General features: G+C 35.0%; 1 protein-coding gene across 1 annotated transcript; it reads left to right on the top strand.

Moving 5' to 3' along the window:
- The first annotated feature begins 11,811 nt into the window (after positions 1–11,811).
- On the top strand, positions 11,812–13,689 carry LOC130956532 (uncharacterized). The gene has a single exon (XM_057883579.1). The coding sequence runs from the start codon at positions 12,113–12,115 to the stop codon at positions 13,436–13,438; it is 1,326 nt and encodes a 441-aa protein (XP_057739562.1). The 5' UTR covers positions 11,812–12,112; the 3' UTR covers positions 13,439–13,689.
- Positions 13,690–16,913: the final 3,224 nt, after the last annotated feature.

The raw sequence follows: 16,913 nt of genomic DNA, 5'->3' as shown, positions 1-16,913 counted from the left end.
ATCCCTTAATCGGAATCTTCGTGGTATAAGCTAGAATTGATGGCGGCATTCAAGAGAATCCGGAAGGTCTAAACCTTGTCTGTGGTATTCTGAGTAGGATTCAATGATTGAATGACTGATGAGCTTCAAACTCCTGAAGGCTGGGCGTTAGTGACAGACGCAAAAGAATCAATGGATTCTATTCCAACCTGATTGAGAACCGACAGATGATTAGCCGTGCTGTGACAGAGCGCGTTGAACATTTTCACTGAGAGGACGGGACTGTAGCCACTGACAACGGTGATGCCCAACATACAGCTTGCCATGGAAAGGAGTAAGAAGGATTGAATGAAGACAGTAGGAAAGCAGAGAGACGGAAGGGACAAAGCATCTCCATACGCTTATCTGAAATTTTCACCAATGAATTACATAAGTATCTCTATCTTTATTTTATGCTTTATTCATAAATCATCCATAACCATTTAAATCTGCCTGACTGAGATTTACAAGATGACAATAGCTTGCTTCATACCAACAATCTCCGTGGGATCGACCCTTACTCGCGTAAGGTTTATTACTTGGACGACCCAGTGCACTTGCTGGTTAGTTGTGCGAAGTTGTGATAAAGAGTTGAGATTGCAATTGAGCGTACCATGTTGATGGCGCCATTGATGATCACAATTTCGTGCACCAAGTTTTTGGCGCTGTTGCCGGGGAATTAAATGTCCTAACTGCAGTTTCGCATTTGTTCCCTGCAATAAGAGTGCCAAGTTTTGATCAGGCAACAACACCAAGTTTTTGGCGACGTTGCCGGGGATTGTTTGAGTTTGGACAACTGACGGTTCATCTTGTTGCTTAGATTAGGTATTTTTCTTCAGAGTTCTTAAGAATGAATTCTAGTGTTTCAAGGTGATGTTCTTATCATCACCAAAGCTGATTGATTCTCATCAATTTAGCTCTTGAATGCAATGTCCTGCTGAAGCTTGGCTAGCCATGTCTAATTTCTTTAGACTGAAGGTTTAGACTAACATTGCATGATTTCTGGAATTCTCATTAAGAATTTTGATATCCTTATTTTCTTTTTCACTCAATTTTCAAAAAAATCCAAAAAAATTATAAAATTTTAAAATCAAAAATATTTTTATGTTTCTTTTTTGAGTCCAGTGTCTAATTTTAAGTTTGGTGTCAATTGCATGTTTCTTTTCTTCTTGCATTTTTCAAATTCATTCATGTGTCTTCACTAATCTTCAAGTTGTTCTTGATGATTTTCTTGCTCTGATATTTAAATTCTCTTGTCTTGAGTGTTTTGTTGTGTCTCATATGCATACTCAATTTGTTAGTGTCAGTAGTATACAAACTCCTAAGTTTGGTGTCTTGCATGCATTGTTTATTTGATCTTAGTTTCATTTTGATTATTCCTCATTATTAAAAATTCAAAAAAATTTTAATTTGTGTCTTTTCAAGTCAATAATACAAAGAATTGAAGATTCAGAACGTACAGCAGAGGAATTACACAGAAAAAGCTGGGCGTTCAAAACGCCCAGTGAGGAAGGAAAACTGGCGTTTAAACGCCAGCCAGGGTGCATGGCTGGGCGTTTAACGCCCAAAAGGGCAGCATTTTGGGCGTTAAATGCCAGAATGTATACCATTCTGGGCGTTTAACGCCAAGATGGCACAAGAGGGAAGATTTTGTTTTTAATTCAAATTTTTTTCAAGTTTTCAAAATTTTTCAAAATCAAATCTTTTTCAAATCAAATCTTTTCAATCATATATTTTCAAAATCAACTTCTTTCCATTTTCAAAAATACTTGCTAACAATTAATGATTTGATTCAACATTTCAATTATGTTACCTTTTCTGTTGAGAAAGGTTTAATGTCTGAATCATATCCTTCTTGTTAGGCAGGTCATCAATTTTTCAAAATCAAATCTTTTTAAATTATTTTTCAAATCATATCTTCTCAATCATATCTTTTTAAAACTATATCTTTTCAATCATATCTCTTAATCACATCTTTTTTAAAATAGTTTTCAATCATATCTTTTTTATTTCTAATTTCAAAATCTTTTTCAAAAATCACTTGATTTCTTTTCCATTCTTAGTTTTCAAAAATCAATTACTATTTTTCAAAATATTTTTAAAATCCTTTTAATTTATTTTCAAAAATTTCTTCCCCTCTACTCACATCCTTCTGTTTATGGACTAACAATCCTCCTTAATGCACAATTCGAACTCCATCTTTCTTGATAAGTTCGAATTCTTCTACCTCTTCCTTCTATTTTTCTTTTCCTCTGACACCTCAAGGAATCTCTATACTGTGACATAGAGGATTCCATATTTTCTTGTTCTCTTCTCTTTCATATGAGCAGGAGCAAAGACAAAAGCATTCTTGTTTAGGCTGACCCTGAACCTGAAAGGACCTTGAAGCGAAAGCTAAGAGAAGTTAAGGCACAACTCTCTGTAGAGGACCTAACAGAAATCTTCAAGGAAGAAGAACCCATGGCAGCCGAAAACAACAACAATGCCAACAATGCAAGGAAGGTGCTGGGTGACTTTACTGCACCTACTCCCGACTTCTATGGGAAAAGCATCTCTATCCCTGCCATTGGAGCAAACAACTTTGAGCTTAAGCCTCAATTAGTTTCTCTAATGCAACAGAATTGCAAGTTCTATGGACTTCCATTGGAAGATCCTCATCAGTTTTAAGCTGAATTCTTACAAATCTGTGACACTGTCAAGACCAATGGGGTTGACCCTGAGGTCTACAGACTTATGGTATTCCCTTTTGCTGTAAGAGACAGAGCTAGGATATGGTTGGACTCACAACCTAAAGAAAGCCTGAACTCTTGGGAAAAGCTAGTCAATGCCTTCTTGGCAAAGTTCTTTCCACCTCAAAAATTGAGTAAGCTTAGAGTGGAAGTCCAAACCTTCAGACAGAAGGAAGGTGAATCCCTCTATAAAGCTTGAAAAAGATACAAACAATTGATCAGAAAGTGTCCTTCTGACATGCTTTCTGAATGGAGCATCATAGGTATCTTCTATGATGGTCTGTCTGAACTGTCCAAGATGTCATTGGACAGCTCTGCTGGAGGATCTCTTCATCTGAAGAAGACGCCTGTAGAAGCCCAAGAACTCATTTAAATGGTTGCAAATAACAAATTCATGTACACTTCTGAAAGGAATCCTGTGAACAATGGGACGAATCAGAAGAAAGGAGTTCTTGAGATTGATACTCTGAATGCCATACTGGCTCAGAACAAAATATTGACTCAGCAAGTCAATATGATTTCTCAAAGTATGTCTGGAATGCAAGCTGCACCAGGCAGTACTAAGGACGCTTCATCTGAAGAAGAAGCTTATGATCCTGAGAACCCTTCAATGGAAGAGGTGAATTACATGGGAGAACCCTATGGAAACACCTATAATCCTTCATGGAGAAATCATCCAAATCTCTCATGGAAGGATCAACAGAGACCTCAACAAGGTTTCAACAACAATAATGGTGGAAGAAACAGGTTTAGCAATGGCAAGCCTTTTCCATCATCTTCTCAGCAACAGACAGAGAATTCTACGCAGAGCTACTCTGACTTAGCAACCATGGTCTCTGATCTAATCAAAACCACTCAAAGTTTCATGACTGAAACAAGGTCTTCCATTAGGAATTTGGAGGCACAAGTGGGATAGCTGAGCAAAAAAGTTACTGAACTCCCTCCTAGTACTCTTCCAAGCAATACAGAAGAGAATCCAAAAGGAGAATGCAAGGCCATTAACATGACCCACATGGCCGAACTTGGAGAGGAGGAAGAGGCAGTGATCGCCACTGAGGAAGATCTCAATGGACGTCCACTGGCCTCCAATGAGTTCCCTAATGAGGAACCATGGGAATCTGAAGCTCATAATGAAACCATAGAAATTCCATTGGATTTACTTCTGCCATTCATGAGCTCGGATGAGTATTCTTCCTCTGAAGAGGATGAAGATGTCATTGAAGAGCAAGTTGCCAAGTACCTTGGAGCAATCATGAAGCTAAATGACAAGTTATTTGGTAATGAGACTTGGGAGGATGAACCTCCTTTGCTCACCAAAGAACTGGATGACTTGACTGGGCAGAGATTACCTCAAAAGAGACAGGACCCTGGAAGGTTCTCAATACCTTATACCATAGGCACCATAACCTTTAAGAAGGCTCTGTGTGACTTAGGGTCAAGCATAAACCTTATGCCTCTCTCTGTAATGGAGAAGCTAGGGATCTTTGAGATGCAAGTTGCAAGAATCTCACTAGAGATGGCAGACAATTCAAGAAAACAAGCTTATGGACTTGTAGAGGATGTTTTGGTGAAAGTTGAAGACCATTACATCCCTGCTGATTTCATAGTCCTGGAGACTGGGAAGTGCATGGATGAATCCATCATCCTTGGCAGACCCTTCCTAGCCACAGCAAAGGCTGTGATTGATGTTGACAGAGGAGAATTGATCACTCAAGTGAATGAAGAATCCTTTGTGTTTAAGGCTCAAGGATATCCCTCTGTTACCATGGAGAGGAAGCATGAAGAGCTTCTCTCAAAACAGAGTCAAACAGAGCCCCCACAGTCAAACTCTAAGTTTGGTGTTGGGAGGCCACAACCAACTTCTAAGTTTGGTGTTGAACCCCCACATTCAAACTCTAAGTTTGGTGTTGAGAGGTTCCAACATTGCTCTAAGTATCTGTGAGGCTCCATGAGAGCCCATTGTCAAGCTATTGACATTAAAGAAGCGCTTGTTGGGAGGCAACCCAATGTTATATTTATCTATTTTCCTTTGTTATTTTATGTTTTCTGTAGGTTGATGATCATGGGAAGTCACAAAATCAATTGAAAAAGCAAAAACAAAAAGAAAAACAGCACACCCTGGAGGAAAACCTTGCTGGCATTTAAACGCTAGTAAGGGCAGTAAATGGGCGTTTAACGCCAGAAAGGGGCACCAGACTGGCGTTAAACGCCAGGAAAGGGCAAGAAGCTAGCGTTAAATGCCAGAAATGGGCACCAGCCCGGCGTTTAACGCCAGAATTGGCATAAAGAGCATTTTTGCTCGCCACTTGGTGCGGGGATGAATTTTCCTTGACACCTCAGGATCTGTGGACCCCACAGGATCCCCACCTACCCCACCACTTTCTCTCTTCTTCACCCATTCACCAATCACCTCAACACCTCTTCCCCAAAAAAAATCCTCACCTATCAAATCCCACTATTCTCTTCACCACTCACATCTATCCTTCATAAAACCCCACCTACCTCACCATTCAAATTCAAACCACTTTCCCTCCCAAACCCACCCATAATGGCCGAACCATACACCCCTCTCCACTCCTATATACACCCATCTTCACCACCTCATTTTCACACAACCTAAACACTACTTCTCTCCCTTTGGCCGAACCACAAAGCCACCTCCATCTCCTTCATTTCTTCTTTTTCTACTCTCTTCTTTCTTCTTTTGCTCGAGGACGAGTAAACCTTCTAAGTTTGGTGTGTTAAAAGCATTGCTTTTTGTTTTTCCATAACCATTTATGGCATCTAAGGCCGGAGAAACCTCTAGAAAGAGGAAAGGGAAGGCAAAAGCTTCCACCTCCGAGTCATGGGAGATGGAGAGATTTATCTCAAGGGTGCATCAAGACCAGTTCTATGAAGTTGTGGCCATGAAGAAGGTGATCCCCGAGGTCCCTTTCAAACTCAAAAAGAGTGAATATCCAGAGATCCGACATGAGATCTGAAGAAGAGGTTGGGAAGTTCTTACCAACCCCATTCAACAAGTCGGAATCTTAATGGTTCAAAAGTTCTATGCCAATGCATGGATCACCAAGAACCATGATCAAAGTGTGAATCCGAACCCAAAGAATTGGCTTACAATGGTTTGGGGGAAATGCTTAGATTTTAGTCCGGAAAATGTAAGGTTGGCATTCAACTTGCCCATGATGCAAGGAGATGAACACCCTTACACTAGAAGGGTCAACTTTGATCAAAGGTTGGACCAAGTCCTCATAGACATTTGTGAAGAGGGCACTCAATGGAAGAGAGATTCAAGAGGGAAGCCGGTTCAACTGAGAAGGCATGATCTCAAGCCCGTGGCTAGGGGATGGTTGGAGTTTATCCAACGCTCAATCATTCCCACTAGACACCGATCCGAAGTTACTATAGACCGGGCCATCATGATTCATAGCATCATGATTGGAGAGGAAATAGAAGTTCATGAGGTTATAGCCCAAGAACTTTATAAGGTGGCGGACAAGTCCTCTACCTTGGCAAGGTTAGCCTTTCCTCATCTTATTTGTCACCTCTGTTATTCAGTTGGAATTGACATAGAGGGAGACATCCTCATTGATGAGGACAAGCCCATCACTAAGAAAAGGATGGAGCAAACAAGAGATCTCACTCATCATGAAATCCCTGAGATACCTCAAGGGATGCACTTCCTCCACTAAACTATTGGGAGCAAATCAACACCTCCCTAGGAGAATTGAGTTCCAACATGGGGCAACTAAGGGTGGAGCACCAAGAACATTCCATCCTCCTCCATGAAATTAGAGAAGACCAAAGAGTCATGAGAGAGGAGCAACAAAGGCAAGGAAGAGACATTGAGGAGCTCAAGCACTCCATAAGATCTTCAAGAGGAAGAACAAGCCGCCATCACTAAGGTGGACCTGTTCTTTAATCTCCTTGTTCTTTATTTTCCTATTTTTTGAATTTTTATGCTTATGCTTATCTATGTTTGTGTCTTATTACATGATCATTAGTGTCTTAATGTCTATGCCTTAAAGTTATGAATGTCCTATGAATTCATCACCTTTCTTAAATGAAAAATGTTCTTAATTGAAAAAGAGAAGAATTGCATGAATTTTGAATTTTATAACAGATTAATTATTTTGATGTGGTGGCAATACTTTGACTTCTGAATGTATGCTTGAACAGTGCATATGTCTTTTGAATTTGTTGTTCATGAATGTTGGCTCTTGAAAGAATGATGAAAAAGGAGACATGTTACTGAGGATCTGAAAAATCATAAAAATGATTCTTGAAGCAAGAAAAAACAGTGAATACAAAAAAAAAAGAGAGAGAAAAACGAAAAAAAAGAGAGAAAAAGAAAAAGAAAAAATAAAGTTGTGATCCAAGGCAAAAAGAGTGTGCTTAAGAACCTTGGACACCTCTAATTGGGGACTCTAGCAAAGTTGAGTCACAATCTGAAAAGGTTCACCCAGTTATGTGTCTGTGGCATGTATGTATCCGGTGGTAATACTGGAAGACAGAGTGCTTTGGGCCACGGCCAAGACTCATAAAGTAGCTGTGTTCAAGAATCATCATACTTAACTAGGAGAATCAATAACACTATCTGGATTCTGAGTTCCTATAGAAGCCAATCATTCTGAATTTCAAAGGATAAAGTGAGATGCCAAAACTATTCAGAGGCAAAAAGCTAAAAGCCCCGCTCATCTAATTAATACTGATCTTCATAGATGTTTTTGGAATTCATTGCATATTATCTTCTTTTTATCTTATTTGATTTTCAGTTGCTTGGGGACAAGCAACAATTTAAGTTTGGTGTTGTGATGAGCGGATAATTTATACGCTTTTTGGCATTGTTTTTAGTATGTTTTTAGTATGTTTTAGTTAGTTTTTATTATATTTTTATTAGTTTTTAGTTAAAATTTACTTTTCTGGACTTTACTATGAGTTTGTGTGTTTTTCTGTGATTTCAGGTATTTTCTGGCTGAAATTGAGGGACCTGAGCAAAAATCTGATTCAGATGCTGAAAAGGACTACAGATGCTGTTGGATTCTGACCTCCCTGCACTCGAAGTGGATTTTCTGGAGCTACAGAATCCCAATTGGCGCTCTCTTATTGCGTTGGAAAGTAGACATCCTGGGCTTTCCAGCAATGTATAATAGTCCATACTTTGCCCGAGATTTGATGGCCCAAACCGGCGTTCCAAATCAGCTCAAAACTGCCCGGCGTTAAACGCTGGAACTGGCACAAGAATGGGAGTCAAACGTCCAAACTGGCACAAAAGCTGGCGTTTAACTCCAAGAAAAGTCTCTACACATGAAAGCTTCAATGCTTAGCCCAAGCACACACCAAGTGGGCCCGGAAGTGGATTTTTATGTCATTTACTCATTTCTGTAAACCTTAGGCTACTAGTTCTCTACAAATAGGACCTTTTGCTATTGTATTTTCATTTTTTTAGATTTGATCATTTTTAGATCTTTGAATCTTTTGATCACGTTTTGGGGGCTGGCCTCACGGCCATGCTTGAACCTTGTTCTTATGTATTTTCAACGGTGGAGTTTCTACACACCATAGATTAAGGTGTGGAGCTCTGTTGTACCTCGAGTATTGATGCAATTACTATTGTTCTTCTATTCAATTCAGCTTATTCTTATTCCAAGATATTCATTCGCACTCAAGAACTTGATGAATGTGATGATTATGTGACGCTCATCATCATTCTCACTCATGAACGCGTGCCTGACAACCACTTCCGTTCTACAAGCAAACAAGGCTTGAATGTTTATCTCTTGGATTCCTTAATCAAAATCTTCGTGGTATAAGCTAGAATTGATGGCGGCATTCAAGAGAATCCGGAAGGTCTAAACCTTATCTGTGGTATTCTGAGTAGGATTCAATGATTGAATGACTGTGACGAGCTTCAAACTCCTGAAGGCTGGGCGTTAGTGACAGACGCAAAAGAATCAATGGATTCTATTCCAACCTGATTGAGAACCGACAGATGATTAGCCGTGCTGTGACAGAGCGCGTTGAACATTTTCACTGAGAGGACGGGACTGTAGCCACTGACAACGGTGATGCCCAACATACAGCTTGCCATGGAAAGGAGTAAGAAGGATTTGATGAAGACAGTAGGGAAGCAGAGAGACGGAAGGGACAAAGCATCTCCATACGCTTATCTGAAATTCTCACCAATGAATTACATAAGTATCTCTATCCTTGTTTTATGTTTTATTCATAAATCATCCATAACCATTTGAATCTGCCTGACTGAGATTTACAAGGTGACCATAGCTTGCTTCATACCAACAATCTCCGTGGGATCGACCCTTACTCGCGTAAGGTTTATTACTTGGACGATCCAGTGCACTTGCTGGTTAGTTGTGCGAAGTTGTGATAAAGAGTTGAGATTGCAATTGAGCGTACCATGTTGATGGCGCCATTGACGATCACAATTTCGTGCACCAATCTCTCATTAACCTTGGAGAGACAAGAGAGTCACCACGATTTGAAGACAAACATCGAGACACCGGAAGGCGATATCAAACTGAATCGCATTCAACCTAGTCTAAAAGAAGAACTTCATTAAAGAGTGAAAATCTTAAAAGTCATAGAGATACGTGTGAGTATGTTATAATGAGGCAGATCCTGTTTTCTTTTCGTGCCTTTTAGGTTTGACTAGCAAAGAACTTCGACAAGCCAACAAATTTGATATATGAGGTGGTCATAGATCCTCAAAAATATATAGATGTTTTCGAATCTGAAAGAAAGAGCAAATGCTATTCGATGCAAAACTTTTTTGGTAACGTTATCGAACCAGATATGACATGGTATATATTTTCTTTTATGACTGTTGATTTGCCAGTACTCAATATTATATAGAGGTAAATACTAAATCGGTATCCGAAAAATTCTGGTACTTATAAAATGGTACCTGACTTTTGTTATTGACATAATAGCCACTGAAAAATTTTAAAATTTGACAAAATCACCCAACCGTAAAAGAATGATATCATATTGAACTGAAACTAATAATGTGGCCGTCAGTAGAGAGCTTCGATGTTGGCAGAGAGCTCCGGCAATGCAGTGGCGAGGTGTTGCCATGGCGGAGGAAACACTTCTTCTTCTTTGCCATGGCAGAAGGGGGCGCAGCGGTGAGGTGCTGCCATGCCAAAGGGGACGCAGAAGGACGCAACAGCGTGTTGAAAAAGAAGAAGAAGCAGCGAACACAAAAACACAGTGAAGTACTGCCATGGTGGAAGGGGGACACAACGGCAGGTTGAAGAAAAAGAAGCAGCGAACACGAAAAACGTGACGAGTGCAGTGGCGTGCCATGACAGTCTTCTTCTTCAGCTACTATGACGGAAAGAGATACAACGACATACTAAAGAAGAAATAGCGAACACGAAACAAAAAAAAATTACTAAAAACATTACATGAACTATCTACCATCATCAAAATTCTCTTCCAACGACCACATCAATATTTTCTATTTATCGTAACATCATTCTTTTACAGTTAGATGATTTTGTGTAATTTTATCAAATTTTAAAATCTTTCAAAAATTATTTTATCAATAATAAAAATCAAATACCATTTTATCAACATTATAATTTTTTAACTACCGATTTAATATTCACCTCTATTATATATTGAGCCAAGTTATTCTTCGTTTGTGATTCTTGTAACGAATTCCAATTCCAATTGAAATCTACACCACTAAGTCAAAATTAGTTTGCTAACTAAAAGGCAATAAATAAATCTTCACCCAATATTAGTCCCTACTATTCTACTACTACCACTACTTCAGAGTTCAGAGGTCTAGTTGGCAGGTTAAGACACACTATCTTCGTTCCTCATAAGTACCAAACACATTGAAATTATTGACTATCGAAAGTCATGGTCTGAACTCAATGAACACTGCTTAAAACATTGACCTTTTTGTTGGAATATGAAATTGGTGCCCAATTAGCATTAAGAAACGTAAAAGAATAGCTAAAACCGCGTATGGGTAGGGAAATCAACGCCACTGTCTCCATGCTCCATGTGGTAGTAGGCCTCCCTGTCGCTATCCCAACTCTGTTATTTGTATCATTTCTCTAATATAAATAATTAGAGTTACACAATTCATGTTTTTATAAAATTTCAATGCATGTGAATGTGATGTGATTATTTCTGTAATACTCTTTAGAGTCAAAGCAAGAAGTTTTAGATGATCTAATACTTTTTTTTCTTACATTTAAACTTTTAAGTGATGAACCTTTTTTTATTTTTATCGTATGTTTAAATTAACATTAGCCAATTGCTTCCTAATATTTTTCTTTATTTTATATAGACGACTGTATATATTGTTTATTTTTGGGTAAATATCTATCTCAGCTTCTAATAATTTTTTGAAAGATTCTGAAGTCTTCGACCAAAAAAAATATCCTTTTCAATATTTGATATTTAATTTTATAAGATTAATTAGTCTTTTTATCAATAATCTCTTTTGAAAATATACTTACAATGACTTGTTCGAACATCCAAAAGAAAGAATCGTTATCTTCTATTAGCAGAGATCGCCCGACTCCACGTGTCCGCGAAACAGTTCCGAAGTAGCTTCACGAGTGAATGAAGGCGCTGTAAGCGTTAGTGAATACTCGGAAAATGAGACGAAACCCGCTTTATCAATAACTTATTTATAAATAAAAACAAAAATTATTAATATTTTTTAGTTTTATACCATAAATTTAACTAATGCATTTATAAAAACTAATAAAAATATTTAAAAAAAAAATAAACAGTATCAATAATTATTCTTAAAAATAACAAACTCCTAATAAAAAAATATTTGTCAATTTTAATTGATTTTTAATAAATAAATCAATAGTTTAATATGTTATATAAATTTATTCTATTAATATAAAAAAAATATTAATAAAAAAATTAATCAATCTTATAAAAATAAAAAAATATTGTTCTTTCCTCTTTTGTTAATGTTTTCTTCTCAATCCATCCATTTCCCAATTTGACACTTATATATTACACTATTAGAAATTTAGAATACATGTGAGTTAAGAATTGAGATCCTTTAAACTCTTTTTCAACTCCATATTCTCTTTCATACCATGCGCCCCCTACATGGCCCATAATAAAAACTAGTACAAACTATAAAACCATTCACTCATTTCACTGCCATCACTCTATGACAGCAATACTCTTATCCTCCACTACTTTCCTCCCTCTCCCCCTAATTAATATAAATTCTTGGGTAGGCTTTTAGGCCATTCTCCATTACTGTAGAATCATATCTTCTTCGAAATTAACCATACTCATACACATACCCTTTCCCCTTTAATCAGATCCTGAAGTTGAAGCCAGTGTACATTCACAAAATGGCTCCACGTGTGTACATTGGTTTCAGGCAGGTACTCTTTCTTTCTGTTCTGTTGCTCCTTTTTGCATCAATTTGTTTCAGTGAGCCTCAATCCGAAGCTCTGTCTAGTGATAACAGTGGTAGTAGCATCAGAAGAAGAATGTTATTGGAATCTGATTCAGAACAAGAAGAGGAGTCCTATGAGCCACCCTTGAAAAAGAAACCCACCACCACCAAGCTAACTAAAACCAAAAACGACGGCGTTGGTTCCTTCAAGAACCAAACCAAAACCATCAAATCCAATATCAACAAGAAGAATCAAACCAAGATAGCCAAAACCACCGTCACCGACACTTCCCTCAAGAAGCTCAACTCCACCACACTCAAAATCAAGAAGAAGAAGCTCAACTCCACGTCAAAATCCTCTGCTTCTTTATATCTTTCATCTCAAACTAAAGAATCGTTGGATCCATTAAAATCAAGCTCCTCCAAGAACAAAACGACAAAAACCACCGGCACCACTAAGATAAACCCTGATCAGATCCAAAATCCAAAAAAATCCAGCAGCAACAAAACCAAGAAACAATCACAAGCCAGTAACAACGACGATTGGGTTTTCGATCAGGAGGAGAATCAAAATGACGAATTAGCCCTCTCCGATTTCAAAGATCTACCAATCAAGTTCCAACAAACACTCCTCCCAGACCTTGAAAGAATCTCAACGACCTCAAAGCTTTACATCACGAAAGCGAACAAAGAAATCACCAAGGGCTTCAAACCCTACGTTGGGAACAAGTACGCACCCACCATAGCCACGTTGCTATCATGCGCCTTCGTTCTTATCCCATTGCTTCTCGTGTCTCTCCTCTTCAACAAGATCAAAACCTATTTCTCTCTCCAGAAACTCTTGATCTTCATCCAAGCCTATCTCTCGATCTACTTCTTCATTCTCTGTCTTTCCTCCATTGTTACCGGTCTAGAGCCGTTGAGGTTTTTCTACGCTACTTCGCGGTCCACGTACGTGTGCCTGCAGGTTCTTCAGACGCTGGCTTACGTATTCTACCTCCTCCTGTTGGTGATGTACCTTGTTCTCGTGTTTTCTACTGATTGTGGCCTGGGCTCCAGGCTATTGGGCCTGGCCCAAACGTTTGTGGGCTTTTCAGTAGGCCTGCATTACTACATGACGGTGTTTCATAGGGTCGTGCTCCGGCAGGCGCCAAGGACTAATTGGAAGGTTCATGGGATTTATGCCACGTGTTTCTTTCTGATTTGTTTGGTGGCCAGGGCTGAGACGAGAAAGAAGACTTACTTGGAAGAAGGTGGGGAAGAAGGGAAGGAAAATTAGATTAAATTTCGAAAAATTTAATTACAGCTTATACTTTATATTTATATACAACGTTGATTAATTGAAACAAAAATTGACGTTGCAAATTATTTAATCATAGCTGCAAAAACCGAAGTTGTTACTCATAATGTATAATAATGTAATGCCGCAAGGCTTTAATTTTTTGGGCTTCTATATATATTTATTCCACAGATATAATAAGTTCGAATCAGGAAAAATAATATAGTGCATAATTATATTTTGCCTTTTGATTTAAGGCTTCATGAGTAATTATTAGTTTCTGATTATTTAATTCTTTTCCCGTTTTTGTTATCTCCATTTGCAGTTTTAGGTCACCAGAAAAGATATTTCTAAGGTTACAACTTTAGGCGTAAAATATCATATAAGGCTTATAGTTTTTTTAAGGGTTAATTAACTTTAAGTTAAGAAATAATATTTTAAGAATAAATAATATTTTGAAGCTTATGTTTATAAGTTATAAGCATAACTAATTATTTTATAGAAGTGCAACTAATAATTGTACTCAACTGATTCTAAAAATGTTCAAAAATAAAAAATATAAACAATAATTATTTCGTACTATTTTTAAAAATTTTATGGACAAATACGAAAATTATACCATTTAATAAAAAATTTATTTAAAATTCTTTTTCAGTTAAATTATCTAAATTAAATGTAAATTTGTTATCATATATAATTATTGCTTATATAAAAATCAATTTTGTCAAAAAAAAAATAATTATTAAAATAAAGTATGGTCTTGATGTTCTTAAACAAATCCAGTGAGTAGTGACAGTAAATATTTACACCCAAATATCAAATATGTCTTTGTTTTCATATCGGATATTTCAATTTCAATACCACCGTCATATGCTTTGTGTTTCATTTGCTTTGACACATACGTATATATGAAGCATCACCTTTTAATACTGGTTTTCCTAAAGTGGCTTTAATTTAAGTTGCATGGGATCTGTCTCCATTTTCTCTTTTTTCAATAATAATATTTTAGCCATCGGGGATTCTCTTTCTGCTTTCATTTAACGTGGTTTGGGATATCATCATCGTTATATGTGTTTCCGCGTTCTACAGTGTTGATGCCTTCTTTGTTTAATATTTGCCAAAATTGCGTTCATAACTAATTTTATTTTATATCCCTAAAAGTCTATCTGATATTATGGCTTATATTGTGAGTCAAGCTTTATGATCTATGTATCCTTGGCTTTTTTTTTATCAATTCAATGGTTTGTACGCATGGAGTCACAATATAATAAATACACAACACTAGTCGTATTTTTAATACACTTTAATTTTCATACAATTTCAAGTATAAAATATTATATATTACGTAGTATTATATTAATAAAAATTTTTTTTTTACATCACCTATGTCAATAATTATCTAAAAAGTGGATACAATTGAATAATTATCGTACAAAAAATTTACATTTCTTATTTTTTTCTCTTTAATTGATACTAAACAATTATGATATATCTATCTACTTATTCAGTAAATAATTATAGTAATTACTTGTGTTATTTTCTATTTGTGCAACGGTTATGATACTATTATTTTAAGACATGCAAAATCTTACCAAATAACTTAAGTTAAAACAAACTTAATTTAAATATGTTATTAAGATATTAAGTACATATTGTATGTAAAACCATCTTAAAAATACATAAAATAAATTTATTATCTATTATATATTACTAATTTTACAATTAAAATTTATCACATGTCATTTTCTCATTGCAATTAAAATTATTTTTTTTTAAATAAAAAAATTCTTTCTTTCTTTTCCTCTCTTTTTTTCTATCTTTTTCATTTTTTGATCTACTCTATTTCTCTTATTCCTATACTCATTCTATCTTTTTTATATATCATCATCAATAATTAATTATAAATTTAACAATTAAAATGTATAATATGATATTTTTTAATTGTAATTAAAATTAAAATTAAATTAAAATTAAAATTAAAATATTGAAATTGAAATTGAAATATAACAATATTATATTACTAATTTAACAACCAATATATATATATATATCACATGACACTCTTATTAAAACTAAGATGAAATATTTCTTTTAAAATTAATAAATTTCTTTCCTCCATCATCTTATCTATCTCTCTCCTTCTCTATTTCTCTTTACCCTTCCCACTCTATATATAACTTATAATTTAAATTTTATTTTACAAATTTGATAAACTAAAAGTGTCACGAGATATTTTTCATTACAATTATAATAAAAACATTCTCCAAAATTAATAAACTTACTCTCTTCTTTTTCTTTCTCTTATCTCTCTTTTTTTCTCATTCTCTATTTCTTAACTTTTTACATTTCTGTTCTACAAAAAATAAAATTAATAAAATAATATAATTCAAATAGATTTATAAAATTATAAAAAAATATATTAAATTTATAATTAAATATAATTAAAAAATAATCTAATAATATTACTTATATAAATATTTTATTATTATTATATGTATATTTTTTTAATTTTTTATTTAATTTTAAATTTTTATCGTTTATTTTCTAGTATATATTTTTATTTTTATTCTTTTAAATATTTATCAAATATAATTTAGCTGATAGAAAATTTTTTTATATATAATTCTTTTATAAAAGTAGTTTAATTTTATAAATATTTATTTTTTTATTATAATCTATAATGTTAAAATAAAGTTGATGTAATTTTAAAAAATTTATATTTTCGTAATATTGTTATGAATAAAAATATTAGTATTGTAATAATAAAAATATATCAAGAATGTATTGTAATATGTTTATTAAAATTATCTGAAAAAAAAATATATTTGTTTTCTAGATGCTCGGTGAGAGAATTCGGCTTAACAGACGGGTTGATGATATTCAATTTAAACTAAAGTAAAACGCTAGTTCTAATCATGAAATTTGAGTAGGGGCAGCTGGGTGAAGAAACATTACTTAAAAAGCATGTATCAAATACATAGGAATTGTTGTTAAAATATCTGTATTTCATTTATTATATAAGCTATTTATATAACTTGATGAAGCACCGACGGGGTTCGTTACCATTTCAATTTGTCGGTGGCTGTGCTATATACGCTGGACAAGTGGCTATACCCATTTTTGGAGTACGGTAACAGGAGCACACATTCAATATGCTCTAGGCATGTACGCGAAGGTCGAACTTGATAAGACGGAAATTTCAATTCAGTCTTTATAATTTTGGAAATATTTCAAGTGCTCACGGAGCACCTCCAATTATTTTAACCGGTAATTTCAATTAATATATATTATATATATTTTTTATAATTTAAATTAATAGTTAAAATAATTAGTGTATCAATACTTTTGATGTACTTAAAATATTTTTTATAATTTTTATTAGATAGAATATAATATCTATATTTTTTAGTATTGAATCAAATATATTTATAAAATAAAAATTTATTTAAAAATATATTTTTATATAAAAATTTTA

This window comes from Arachis stenosperma, chromosome 10 (assembly GCF_014773155.1).
Source record: "Arachis stenosperma cultivar V10309 chromosome 10, arast.V10309.gnm1.PFL2, whole genome shotgun sequence".
NCBI classification, from domain to species: Eukaryota; Viridiplantae; Streptophyta; class Magnoliopsida; order Fabales; family Fabaceae; genus Arachis; species Arachis stenosperma.
Note: the sequence above shows the minus strand (reverse complement) of the source record. Positions and strands in the feature narration are given on the sequence as shown.